General features: G+C 52.4%; 1 protein-coding gene across 1 annotated transcript in view; it reads left to right on the top strand.

Moving 5' to 3' along the window:
• Positions 1-11,163, top strand: part of RNF223 (ring finger protein 223) — a 17,678-nt gene extending 6,515 nt beyond the window's left edge. Inside the window, exon 2 of the mRNA XM_044667488.1 lies at positions 9,468-11,163. Within this exon, the coding sequence (XP_044523423.1) occupies positions 9,477-10,217 (741 nt within the window). The 5' untranslated portion in view covers positions 9,468-9,476 and the 3' untranslated portion in view covers positions 10,218-11,163. The remainder of the gene's footprint in view (positions 1-9,467) is intronic.
• Positions 11,164-13,631: the final 2,468 nt, after the last annotated feature.

Raw genomic sequence — 13,631 nt, 5'->3', positions numbered from 1 at the left:
GAAGGAAGGAAGGAAGGAAGGAAGGAAGGAAGGAAGGAAGAAAGAAAGGAAGAAAGAAAGAAAGAAGGAAAAAGAGGGAAGGACTTCTGAACTAGAGAAATGGGCATCATTCTAAATATTTAGTAATCATGATAATAATTGGAATGCCTAGAGCACTTTACAGTTTCTTTATCTCAGTTGAGCCTAACAATAGCTTGGGAGGGGGTGCTATTATTATGACCATTTTACAGATGAGGAAAACTGATATTCAGAGAAATGAAGTGATTTACCCAAGGTTACAATAGGATTTGAACCCAGATCTTCTGAGTCTTCAGTCACTTCTCTGCTCATTCTCTGCTCAAGTTGGTGGAATCCTAGGACCAACTATTTAAAGCTAAAATAGACATTAGAAAATTCTTATTTTATAGATGATGGACCAGGCAGAGGGGATAGGTGACAAGGCAGGACTGGAAATCAGATCTTTCTGACTCCAAGGCTAGTGTCTGAAGCCTCTTTTGCCCCATTGTGCTGGCCCTTGTTTGACCACTTGGCAGGAAGGCTGTACTGGGGGGAAATAATTCATCTGTCCCCTGTGGGTTTTGGTGAAGTCGATCGTGTGGGTTTATCCAGGGATGGGAGCTGGGGTTACACATTGAAGCCCCCAGTGCCCGATCCTGGGGGCCTGGATCTTGCCCCCCCCCACTCTGAGTGTGACTATGTTTGGCCAGTGCACGTGTGGGGGAGTCACCCACATCGGAAGCGGGCAGGTGACAATGTCTCATTCCACTGGAATCCTGACTTCACCTGCCATTGCCGCTGCTTTTGCCTTTAGTTCCCGGCTTGTCAGGGAGAAATGGGGAGGAAAGGGGGCAGGGCAGGGGGAGGTGAATCCTCCCCAAGGGGCCCCAATGGTGCTGACCCACCCACCCGTCCTCAGGCAAGCTGCTTCTGGGGAAACTTGTTTAACCTGAGTAATTAGGGCTGGGCTGGCTTGCTAATGGCCACATGCTGGCTGCCGGTGAAGCCCTGAGGGGACAAGACAAGCCCCTCTAGAGAAGGGGGTGGCCCAGGGCACCCACCCCTATCCCCAGCAAGTGGCCCCTTTGCGTGACTTTGGGATGGTAGGCAAAAAAGTGAGGCGCTCACCTGAAGGAAGTGGGGGACAGAGAAGGCAGAAGTGAAACGCGACATCTGCCATGGGGGCAATTCCAGAGGACCCAAAAAGCCATTCTTCCCACCCTGCCCTCTCCCTCGAAAAGTGACCCCAACAACCCTCCTTTCCTATTCTCAAATGTCATTCAAGGCCCTCCATTGCCCAAGGAGTCGGGTTCAGCCCGAAGGAAGCCCGGGGCTGACATTCTCCCCAGGCTCTGCCCCTTTCCTGACAGAAAGTTTGGGAATGGAGAGAAGAGAGTTGGACAGAGAAGAATGCTGGGTACCGGGTGACAAGGGGAGGGGACAAGACGGGGCTGTGATAGGGGTGTCCCGTGGCCCTCCGCAACCTCCCCAACTCTGCTCCTCCCACAGCTGTCGCCCTGGCCGTGTCCCCTTCCCACATGCCCTCCTCCAACCTTGGCATATCAGAGTCTTGCCCAAAGCCCCCCATCCCCAGCTACAGACTTCCCCATCTATCATGGCCCCAGGGAGGACAGAGGTTAGCCTCCAGGAGACTAGGCTAGGGAAAGGCCTCGGCCCCTCTATGAGGGGGAAGGAAAGGATGCTCTCTCCCTCTCCAAGGACTCCTCCTCTCCACCTGAAACCCTGCAGGTGGTTCTGTGGGTCCGTAGCCATCCAACTGGCCTTCTGGAGACAAGAGAGCAGCTCCAAGGCTCTGGGTTCCAATCACACAGGATCCTGGCTCCAGAGCTAGAAAGAACTAAAGAAGTCACGCAGTCCAAACCTGTCATTTTACAAATAAGGAAACTGAGGCCCCAGCAAGGTTGGGGATTATGGAAGACCTGGGAAAGAGATGGGATTTGAACACAGGTCTACTGGCTCCAAATTCAGTGCTTTTTTCTTTTTTAAGCCTTACCTTCTGTCTTAGTAGCAATTCTAAGGCAGAAGAGGAGGAAGTAATAGGCCATCTATTGCCTAGAGTCACACAGCTAGCAAGTGTCTGAAGCCAGATTTGAACCCAGGTCCTTCCAGCTGCAGGCCTGGCCAGGCTTCATCTGCTAGGCCACTTAGCTGCCCCTCAGGGATCTTTTCAGGTGTCCCTGGTTGCCTCTCATTCCAGAAGAGCTGGTCTATTTTAAAAATGGCAATGCTAAAAAAAATAATAACAAAGAAAAAAATAGAAATGGCAGTGCTGTGTGAGCCCATAAATGGGGTCATGGACAGGATAGAGTTGAGGACCTGAAGTCAGGAAGACTCGAGTTCAAATCCTACCTCAAACACTTATTAATGTTTTGTCTTTATTTTCTTTTAAAAACAAATCTCCACACAAGCTTTCCAAAGTTATGTGATTCAGGTCTCAAACACTTATTAGCTGTAGGACCCTGGCAAGTCACTTACCCTCTGCCTGCCTCAGTCACCTCATCTGTAAAATGGGGATAATAACAGCACCTTCCTCCCAGGATTGTTGTGAGGGTCAAATGAGTTTAAGGTTCATGAAGGGCTCTCTCACACTAACCAGCGAAGGAGTGGCTATAGGTAGGATCATCCCCATTTTATAAATAAGGAAACCGAGGCGGGCAGAGGAATAAATAATAACAATAATTTAATGATAATAAAATATAAAATATGTAATAGCCAGCATTTATGGAACACTTTAAGGTCTGCAAACCACTTTACAAACGTCAACGATTGCACGTTAGCTATTATTGCTATTGTCCACCTCTCTGCCTCAGTCTCCTTATTTGTAAAATGGGAATAATCTCAGCCAGAGTAACTCCCTCACAGGTTAATGTGAGGAAGCCCTTGGTGAACCTTAAAGGTCCGTGGACGTGCGGGCTGTTGCGTAGTCGTCACAGAGCGTGCACGCCTGCGTGTCCGCTTTCCTGGGGGCGGGACGCGCTGCTGAGGCCGGGAGCCCCTAGCAGGCAAGGAAGGAAGCGGGGATGCCGGGACAGAGGTGGGAGGGAGGGACGGAGGCCTCCCCGAGTCCTCCAGGTGGAAGGGCTGATTTCCTGCCCCGGGACAGTCAGTCTGTTATTATGGCAAAGGTTGGCTTGGAGATCTCTCCAGTCAGTGTCAGACTGGATGATCAGGCTGGGCCAGTTCCTTTGCCAGAAGACAGGAAATGCACCTCTCAGAGAATCCTGGGCCTTGTAAAACCTGCCCCCGCCCTGCCCGGACCCCCACCCCCACCCCAAATCGTAGAAAAGCCGGGGCCAGCCCAGGGACGGGGGGGAAGTGGGAGAGGAAGGGAAAGGCGAGCTTGGCAATGGGGGCAGCCCTAAGGCTTGCTCTTAGAGGCAGCGACGTTTCCGGTCAGGGAGGAGGCAGATGCTATTTTTAATATTCCTAACAGCTTCCCCGAGATGCTGTGAGTCCTACAGAACACTTTCCATTCTACCCTGTCAGAGAGAGGGCGCAGGTGTTGCCGTCCCCATTTTGCAGATGAGAAAACTGAGGTTCGGCCATGTCAGAACTGAGATTTGAACCCAAACCTGCAAGGCTGTTACAAGATGAGCACCACAATTGCCTTTCAGTGGTGGGCCTGTGCAATATATACAGAGAGAGAGACAGACAGAGAGATGGATGGATGAATGGATAGACAGACAGATAGGTAGATTGATGGACAGATAGACATAGATAGATAGATAGATAGATAGATAGATAGATAGATAGATAGATAGATAGATAGATAGATAGATAGATGGATGGATGGATGGATGGACGGATGGATAAATAGACAGACAGACAGACAGACAGATAGATAGATAGACAGACAGACAGACATAGCTAGAGACAGACAGATAGATAAGTAGATGAATAAATGGATAGATATATAGACAGACAGACAGATAAACAGATAGACAAATAGATAGGTAATGGCTAGGGGCAGCTGGGTGGCTTAGTGGATAGAGATCCAGACCTAGAGATGGGAAGTCCTCAGTTCAAATATGACCTGAGACACTTCCTAACTGTGTGACCCTGGACAAGTCACTTAACCCCATTCCGTCTAGCACTTTTATGCCTTCGAATTGATACTTAGTATTGGTTCTAAGGCAGAAGGTGGGGTCTTTAAAAATAACATAAAATGGCTAGCATTTATGGAACACTTCAAGGCTGGCAAAGCACTTTGCCAATATTGTCTCATGTGGTCCTCACAATAACCCTGGGGGACGTGCTATTATTCTTCTCATTTTACAAATGGGAAAACTGAGGCAGAGAGATGAAGTAACTAGTGTCTGAGGTTGGATTTGAACTCAGATCCTATGCTCTGTGTACTGACACCCCCAAGCACTTCTCCAGGGTGGTAAACTGCAGCCTGGCTTCTGGCTCCTCTGAAACACTGAGGCTTGTGGGCGGCCCCTAACCTTCCTCCTGTCCTGCCTTCTGGACTTCTATTAATTACATTTAATCAGATGAGCATTTATTAAGCACCTACTATGTGCCAGGAGCTTAAGATACAGAGACAAAAACAAAGCAATCCCTGCTCTTAAGGGGCTTCCAATTTATTCAAAAGAATTAGATTTAGAGCTGAAGGGAACTTCGAGGCATTCTTGTACAATCCCCTCTCTTGATGGGTGAGGAAACTGAGGTCCAGAGAAGTTAAATTACTTTCCTAAATTGACCTAGTTAGTGCTGAAGGTCAAATTTGAACCCAAATCCTCTGCTTCCAGATCTAGCCCTTTCCCCACTGTAACACATCCCAGATGAGTGACTACAAAGTAATTTGGAAACTGAGAGAGACTGCTAATGCCTAAAGAGAATCAGGAAGGAAGAGGACTCTGAATGGAACTTGGAAAGAATCAAGGAATGGAAGGGTCCTTGCAGGAGGACTTCAGAAGGGAGGGCACTCCAGGCATAGGAATCAGCCTGTGCAAAGGCTTGGAGGTGGGAGATAACCTACTATCTATATACAGAGAATAGCAGATGGGAACATGTGGCAAAGTCCAGAGATGGGGAAGGAGAATTCTGTGAAATCAGACAGCAGCCCTGCCCCAAAAAGGGTTCCTCCCCACCACCCCAACCCTTCCAAGAGCTGAGGTTATAAAGGTTGGCCTGTTCTTCAGGGAGAACCCTCAGGAGTTCACTCAATAGGTTGTCTTTAGTTTTTCTTTTTTCTTTAAGAATCCCTCACCTTCCATCTTAGAATCAACACTGCATATCAGTTCCAAGGCAGAAGAGTGGTAAGGGCTAGGCAATGGGGGCTAAATGACTTGTCCAGGATCACACAGCTAGGAAATATCAAGGGCAGATTTGAACCCAGAATCTCCTGTTTCCAGGCCTAGTTCTCTATCCACTGAGCCACCTGACTGCCTCTGTCTTTAGTTTATTTACTAGAAATGAGCCACACATACACACACACCCCAGGCAAGGTCACAGGATCCTAAGCTCAAGGGAACATCTAAGACCATGGAAACTAATACCCTCATTTTATAGTTAAGAAAACAGATAACCGGAGAATTGAAATGACTCCACCAAGGTCACACAGGCAATACATAGCAAAGGAGAATTTTGTACCCAGATTCTCTGAGGCCAAAGCTAGTGTTCTGGAAGTAGCATTGGGCCATTTAATACAACCGCCTTATCTTTCCTCGTTCAGTTGTTTCAGTCGTGTCTGATTCTTGATGACCCCGTTTGAGGTTTACTTGGCAAAGATCCTGGAGTGGTTTGTCATTTCCTTCTCCAGCTCACTTTACAGAGGGGGAAACTGAGGCCAACAGGGTTAAGTGACTTGACCAGGGCCATACAGCTAGTCATTGTTTAAAGCTAGATTTGAACTTGGATCTTCCTGACTCCAGGCTTGGACACCATCCACTGTGCCACCTAGCTGCCTGTAGGTGGGATTTTAGCTAGGATTTAAAGGAAGTTAGAGGTCAGTATTCAGAGAGGAGGGCAGACAGAGACAGAGACAAAGACAAACAGAGGAGATAGAGAGAAACAGAGAGAGACAGAGGAGATAGAAGGAGACAGGAAAATTAGAGTCAGAGACTGACAGAAGAGATAGACATAGACAGAAAGAAGAGACAGAGACAAAGACAGACAGAGAGATAGAGACAGAGGAGATAGAAGGAGACGGGAAAATTAGAGTCAGAGACAGACAGAGGAGATAGACAGAGACAGAAAGAGACAGAGACAAAGAGATGGACAGACAAAAGAGAGACAGAGACAGAGAGAGATAAACATAGGAGACAGAGAGACAGAGACAGAGGAGATATCCACAGAGACACACACAGAGACAGAGAGAGAGATGTCTTGAGACCCTTAGAGACTTTGACTGGGAAAGCTGGAAGGGGGCTCAGCTGCCATCCAGTCTAACCCCCTCTTTTCAGAGAGTGGGGGGCAGGGACTTGTATAAGATGATGCAGCAGGTGAGACGCTGAGTCAGAACTTGAACTCAGGACCTTATTCCACTATGCAACCCGTACTGTTAGTCAAATGATGGGTCACGTGCGGTCATTCCCAGCTTGTGTGTTCTGGAGGAGTCACAGCTGAAATCCTCCCAGTGCCGATGACCCAGTTCCTCAAGCATCCCGCCTAGGGCCTGCCCAGCCCGGGTTCCCACGGTGACTAGCAGTCAGGGCACGGCCACAGGTATGACTGTCCCTTTTTGGAAGCCGCCCCGGTGAGGAAGAAATGTTTGTGGGCCCCAGTGACTCTGTCACTACGTGAGGTCCAAACAGATCCTGGCCCGAGGGGTTGGGGATTGGTGACGGGGGCAGCCTGGCCACTCGCTACAGGCAAGGCCAAGCCGGCTGGACCCTGCCGGGGCTTGGGTCAGCTCTGTGGCCAAGGGAGGCTCGCTAGGATTTTCAGGGTTCTCGTGTGAAATGTGGTTGGCCAGTCCGGCCAGCAATAAGCAATTATTAGGCACCTACTGTGTGCTTAAGCTCTGTATTATGTTATATTACATTATATTATGTTATGTCATATTGTATTAAATTATGTCATGTTACGTTGCATTCCGCTATATTGCATCGTGTTACGTTATGTTACGTTGCATTATGTTCTGTCACGTTACATTGTGTTACGCCGCATCATTGTGTTACGCACATTGTGCTGTATCATGTTACATATATTGTCCGGTCACATATACACTATATCATCACATCATATTATATGATTAATTATATCACATTATCTTTATGTCATCATATATCGCACATTAGATCTCATCACCTCACACCATATTGCATGATATCGTACCATATCATATCCCAGGATGTAATACTATACTACATCCTGGTTTCAAGGCAGAAGAGAGGTAAGGGCTGGGCAATGAACATTAAGAGACTCGCCCATATTCTGTCTTAGAATCAATACTGTGTATCAGTTCCAAAGCCGAAGTGTGGTAAGGGCCAGGTAAAAGAGGTTGTGACTTGCCCAGGGTCACACAGCCATCAAGTATCCGAGATCAGATAGGAAGCCAGGCCTGGAACTCTTTCTGCTGAGCCACCTAGCTGCACCCTCCCCCTCCGCTGGCCATCTTCCTACACGATCTCATGGAGCCTCCCAAGCACCATGAGAACTGGGCTCTCCTGGGATGTCGTACCCATTTTACAGATAGAGAGACTGAGGTTCAGAGTGGGGCAGTGCTTTCCCAAGGTCACACACAACTGGTGAGGGTCAGAGGGGGCGTGGGAAGCTAGGACTTCTCACACCAAGGCCAGAACTAATTGAAAATGATCTGAGCTCAGACGTTTGCATGTGGTGCCCAGGGGCGCTCGTGAGACAGAGGGACAGTGATGGGAGTCTGGTGAATCGGATAGAACAGGCCACACGAGGGGTGATGAGCCTAGTGGCCCCCTTAAGTGGAGAGAAGGGGACGGAGGGGAGAGAGCTGACAGCCTGGATGGGGACTGGAGGCAGGGAGTGAGGGAGAAGATGGAGGAAGGCTGCGGGTACCCAGAAAGACGGCAGCAGCAGCCACTGAGCTGGGGAGGCTGCTGGGAAGGAAGGGAAGGTGGGGAGATGACGGGTTCAGCTTGGGACAGGCTGATAGGTGCTGGCCCAGCTCTTCAGGCCAGAGGCTCGGGGGTCCCATCTCCTGGCTCAGCCCAGGAGCTCCCTAGCGCCGCAGCCTTCCCTTCCTCCCTCTTTCCTCTGGCCAAGGTCATTGTTAGCCCTGCAGCCATGGGCAGGGCCCCAGGCTGTAAATGAGGATGTGACAAATGAGAGCTGACAACCCCTCCCCACTATGTACTCCGGGAGACAAGGGCCTCCTTGTGCCTCCATTCAATGTCCTTCTCCCCACCGCTCCCCACTGAAAATGGCCCTTACCATGACGGTCCCCACGGCTCCCCTTCTCTCGCTCAAAGCATCCCTAGACGGAGGGGGACCAAGCGGGCCTTGGACCCTGGCCCACATCCCCCCTCTCCGCTCAGCCCGCCCGCCACAGGAGTTACTTGGGGCAGAGGGATTCAGCAGCTTTTATTGTTCGGTTGTGATTGAGTCTTTGAGACCCCGTTTGGGGTTTTCTTGGCATGGATGCTGGGATACTGGAGCGGTTGGCCATTTCCTTCTCCAGTTCATTTGACAGATGAGGAAACTGAGGCAAACCAGTTGTACCTGACTCTTTGTGACCCTATCTGGGGTTCTCTTCACAGGGATACTAGAGCCGTTTGTCATTTCCTTCTCCAGCTCGTTTGACAGATGAGGAAACTGAGGCAGGCAGGCTGAAGTGACTTGCCCAGGGTCACCCAGCTAGTAAGTGCCAGAGACCAGATCTGAACTCGGGAAGAAGAACCTTCCTGATTTCAGGCCTGGCACTCTGTCCACCCCGCCTTCAGAGAATGGCAGCTCAAACTTGCTAAGGGGGCCGGCAGCCCAGAGTAAGGGTGCTCAGCGAGAGACAGACCCCCCCGGCCTAACCTGAGAATTTCAGGTGGAGGCCGGATAGCCTTCTCCGTTGAGCTTCGCATCGATAAGACCAACTTGCTGGCCAGAATTCCAGTCGGAGGCATAGCTTACCAAAATAGTCCTGAAATCAGGAGGATCTGGGTTCAAATCCTGCCACTGACAGTAGCTTAACTCTGCTGGGCCTTGATATTTTCATCAGTAAAATGGGGATAATACTAGTGCCCAAGTCACAGGGTTGTTGTGAGGACCAGAGGAGGTAATGGGTGCGAAAAGCCTTCAAAGAGGCTTCCCTCGGGAGACCTCCGTGAGATCTTCGGCTCTGGACTCAGCTAGACGCTGAGGAGGGTGCGATCTCCTCTAGACCCAATGGAAGGAAGTAGATGGATTCAGGTCGTGGCAGGAATGTCTCCAGCTAGGTGGAAAGCAGGATGTCCCTGGAGCAGAGGGTCCGGAGAGCGGACTCTCCTTCCCTGACAACTGTGGCTTCTGACTCAGTTTCTCCTTTGTCCTTCCAGATCAAAGGCATGTCTTCAACCCAGCAAGTATGGCACACGGTGGTGCCCCCGCCAGACCTGAGCAGCCCCACGGCAGTGGTGCCCATGTCGCCCGTGTCCCCCGCAGCCCCAGGCTCCCCCGAGGATGGACCAGAGAAGGTGTCGTCCCCGCTGGAATGTTCCATCTGCTTTACGGGCTATGACAACATCTTTAAAACCCCCAAGGTCCTATCCTGCACTCACGTCTTCTGCCTGGAGTGCCTGGCTCGGCTCATGGCGGCCCAGCCCGCCGGGCAGTCGGACGACACGGTCCCCTGTCCCCTGTGCCGCCAGCCCACCCCCGTGCCGCTGGCCGGGGCCCCTGCCCTGCGGACCAATCAAGAGCTGCTGGCCTCTCTTGCCCCCCACCTCCGGAAGGAGGAGAGGGTCTGGATGGACGGGAGTAAACTCTGCTACAGGCCGCCCTTGCCCCCCAGCACGTCGGAGCCCCCCGCCTGCATCTGCGTGGACGTGGGCATGAGCAAGCCCGATGCCATCCATCTCCCATCTCCGGCCCCGGCCCGCCGCAGGGGCTTCTTGGCCCGCTGCTCCTACTGTAGTGACTGGAAGAGAATTCTGCTCATCGTGGTGCTGCTGATCATCCTCTTCTGTATCGTCCTGTGGCCTGTCCAGTGCGCCCTCAAGACTGGCAACCTGCGCTGCTTCACCCACCCCCCTTCCACTATCAATCACCGGCCCACTCCCGCCGAGTTGCCCCTGAATGATAATTAGCTAGCTGGGCCCCAGGGCCCCCTCGGCCCAACCTCTGCCTCCCCTGAGTGCAATAACCAAGCCTCCACCCACCGGCCAGCCTTCTCAGCCTCCCCAGCCTCCCCGGCTCCCAGAGGGCCTGGCTCTCGAGGACCTCATTGGTTGGGGGGCTGGTGGGAGAGGGTATGAAGTGAGGAGATAATACGGAGTCAAGCTATTCCTAGACTCACAGAAATGTCAGAGCGGGAAGGGGCCCTACCGGTCACCTGCTACAAAGAAAGTGACTGGTCCAAGGTCACACGATGAGCTAGGGAGGGAGCTGGGCTCCTGGTCAGAACTCTTTCTAATGTATCCTTCATTAAAATGTGAAAAAGAATTAGGTAGGGAAGGTGGGAGTGTTTCTTCCCCTCCCAAAGTCACTGGGGTGGGGTGGGTAGAATGGGGGCAAAGAGAATGCCCCTGGAACCATGATATGTAATTTTCTATGGCTTCTGTATATTTTATTTTTATTTTATTTTTATGTGGACATTTCACACTTGAGGCTATGGTGTCTTCCACACCATCTCTCCCCGGGCAGGGCTGGTCCCTCCCCTCCCCTGGACCCAGTCATGCTCTCCAGCCCTCCCCACCCAACACACATCACACCCCTCCTCCAATCACCAACCTCCTGCCCCCTCCCTAGTCTGGCTGGCTAGGGAAGAGCTCCGTCCTTGACTCCCTTCCCCACTACCAGAACCAGCTTTGGGGTGGGCTCCCTAAGCCAGACCTTGCTGATGCCCCTATTCCCAGCACACAACCCCCATTCCATTGGTCTGAGCAGACCTTGGGCATTAACTGACCAGCAAAGCTTCCATTCCCCGTCCTCCTTCCCCATAGACCTCCGATGAGGAAGTGAGCAAGAAGCATTGCCCCCTCCTTTGTTAATAACTGTGTTGTTTGATAAATAAATAAATGATTTTTTTATCTGTGCTGTGGGAAAAATATTCAACTGCAACCTCTGGGGACTCCTAGACCCCTCCTGGGTATAGTAGAGTGCCAGAGAAAGGGCCAAGGGCTATGGCCAAAGCAGCCTTGCCATCTCCAAGCCTAACAAGTATTTAGTGAGAGAGGACAGAGTAGCACAATGAATAGAGCTGGCTTCCTTGTGGGTCCAAGTCTGACCTCTGATGCATTTAGGCCATGTAAGCTTAGAAAAGACACTTAACTTTCAGTGAACCCAAGAATGCTGAATCCTGAGCTCTGGTCACCCCAGGCATTCTGGGGGCTTGGGAAACAGATGCCCACCAGAAGAGGCTAACAGCATCTCTCATTGGTCACAAATCAACACCCAAAGGGTATGGAGGATGTGAAACAAATGGACTATGAGACCTTCTTCCCTTCTCTCCTTTCCCTCACCCTACAGGAGTCTCCAGCATATTGTCTTGTAAGGCCTCAGGTATCTCCTCCCTACAATCTACCCCAAAGGCCCATCTTCAAAGTCCATTACCCAACTCCTGCACGACAGTGGCACAGTCAGTGTCCGGGGCACCTTCTCCCCATCCTCAGCAGCCCCATTACTCGGCCCCCCAGATAGACTGGGGAGACCCAGGGAGGGACAAGTTTCTGAGTCATCACCCTCACTTATTTATCTTTTACCTCCCAAGACAGAGTCAACTTCCTCCCTGAACCTGCTTGGTGCCAGGGGTGGGGTGAGGGCAAGGCTGGCACCTTCGCAGCACCGAAGCCAACTCAGATTCCTCCTCCCCCACACCCGGACACAGGTTGAAAAATTAACGACCAAAGCTGACATAATGAGAAGGTCCAGCATTTACTAGAAACAAAGTCAGAAGAGGCCAGGTGTATGCTGGGGCCGAGGTGGGAGCATTCCCTGTGAAGCCTACAGGGAAAGGGAGGTACCGAGCAGAGGAAGGGAGGGGCCCCCCCATACATACACACATGCTTGAACACAAGAATCTTTATGGACAGTCACACAGATTCGGATTCAGCCACAGTCAGGGGTGGCAGACTGTCTCCCCCATTAGACTGTGAGCTCCTTGAACACCAAGACGGGGGTTCTGCCTTTCTCTGTATCCAGGGCCTGGCACTTAACTGTTGAAAATAAGCTTGTCGACTGATTCACACACACACACACACACACACACACACACGCCCCACGTGCCATCCCAGACACACTGTGCACACCCATCAAACACGGATTGCACATTCAAAGGTTCAGCGTCACACGCACATCCGGTTACCCACAGAAACACACCCCCAAAAGTGCCTCCGACCCCGCCACGTGAATGCCCACAGACACACACCCCCCTGACCCCCCACCCTGTCAGCAGCCAGAGGGGCAGCTCCCCCCGAGCGGTCTGAGCCCCTTTCTGCTGCGGGGTTCAGACGTGGAAAGAAACAGAAGACGGAGCTGGCCCTCCCTGCCTGAGCCCAGCCCGAGCTCGCTCTCACAGCGGGGGGAGTGGGGAGAGTGAGAAAGGGGGGCCCCGGCCCCTCAGAACACAGCTTCTTGAAAAGGTCAAGTCCCAGAAGTCACTCTATCAGACTTTTTTACAAAACAAACCCCCCCCATTTCCTTTTTTAAAAAAACCCCAACCAAGAAAAGCCTGCAGCCGGGGTGCGAGGCCAGGGCAGGGGGGGCGCCATCAGCCCCCACCCGCATGCTCTCCCCCTTGGCTCCCAGGCGGCTTCCTGCTTCAGGCTCCAGGCACGGCCCAGGATGGAGAGGATGGACAGAGAGATGGACAGATGTGAAGATGAGCAGCCCTGGGAAAAGAGGGGAAGAGTGGGAGGTCTGCCCCCGGGGCAGGAGAGGCCTCCTCCCACTCCGTGCCCCACCTAGGAGGGCTGCCCCCAGCTCCCACCGGCTACTACCTGGGAGCCATCAGCCTTATCTTCCCACGTTGCTCAGGCCGGGCACCGAGGGGGCCCTCACATTCAGGTTTTCATAGATGCAGGCCGAATCGTCGCTCATCCTGGTGGGGAAGGCATTTGGGGCTCAGGCTCGAGGCGGGCAGAGGTTTCTGGGCAGCACCCCCTGCCCCCAACTGCCACGTCTGTATTTGGGGTCACCCCCAGCCCCCCCCTCCCAAGGCTCCCCAAGGGGGGGGGATTCACTCGGAAGCCCGGGGCTGCCCACTAGGGCCCATGGTCATCTGCTGCCCCCTGGTGGGGACCTGCTGGCACAGGAGGTGGCTGGGCTCCCTCGGCCCTAGTGCCCCCACCCATGCACCACCCACTGCCCCGTCCCCCCACATGTCCCCCCATCCCCCACCACTCACACAGACTGGGCCCGGGAGGGTGACAGCCCTTTGCTTCGGGAGGGGTCCGAGGGGGGGGAGCGAATGTTTAGATATTCCCGTTCCTTCTGCTTATTGCGCTGCAAGATGGGGGGCAGAGGTGAGGGGGGGGTGGAAGGGCGAGGGGAGGGGCCAGAAC

The sequence above is a fragment of the Gracilinanus agilis genome, chromosome 3 (genome assembly GCF_016433145.1).
Source record: "Gracilinanus agilis isolate LMUSP501 chromosome 3, AgileGrace, whole genome shotgun sequence".
Taxonomy (NCBI): domain Eukaryota; kingdom Metazoa; phylum Chordata; class Mammalia; order Didelphimorphia; family Didelphidae; genus Gracilinanus; species Gracilinanus agilis.
The sequence above is the reverse complement of the archived record's forward strand: the minus strand, read 5'-3'. Positions and strand labels throughout refer to the sequence as shown.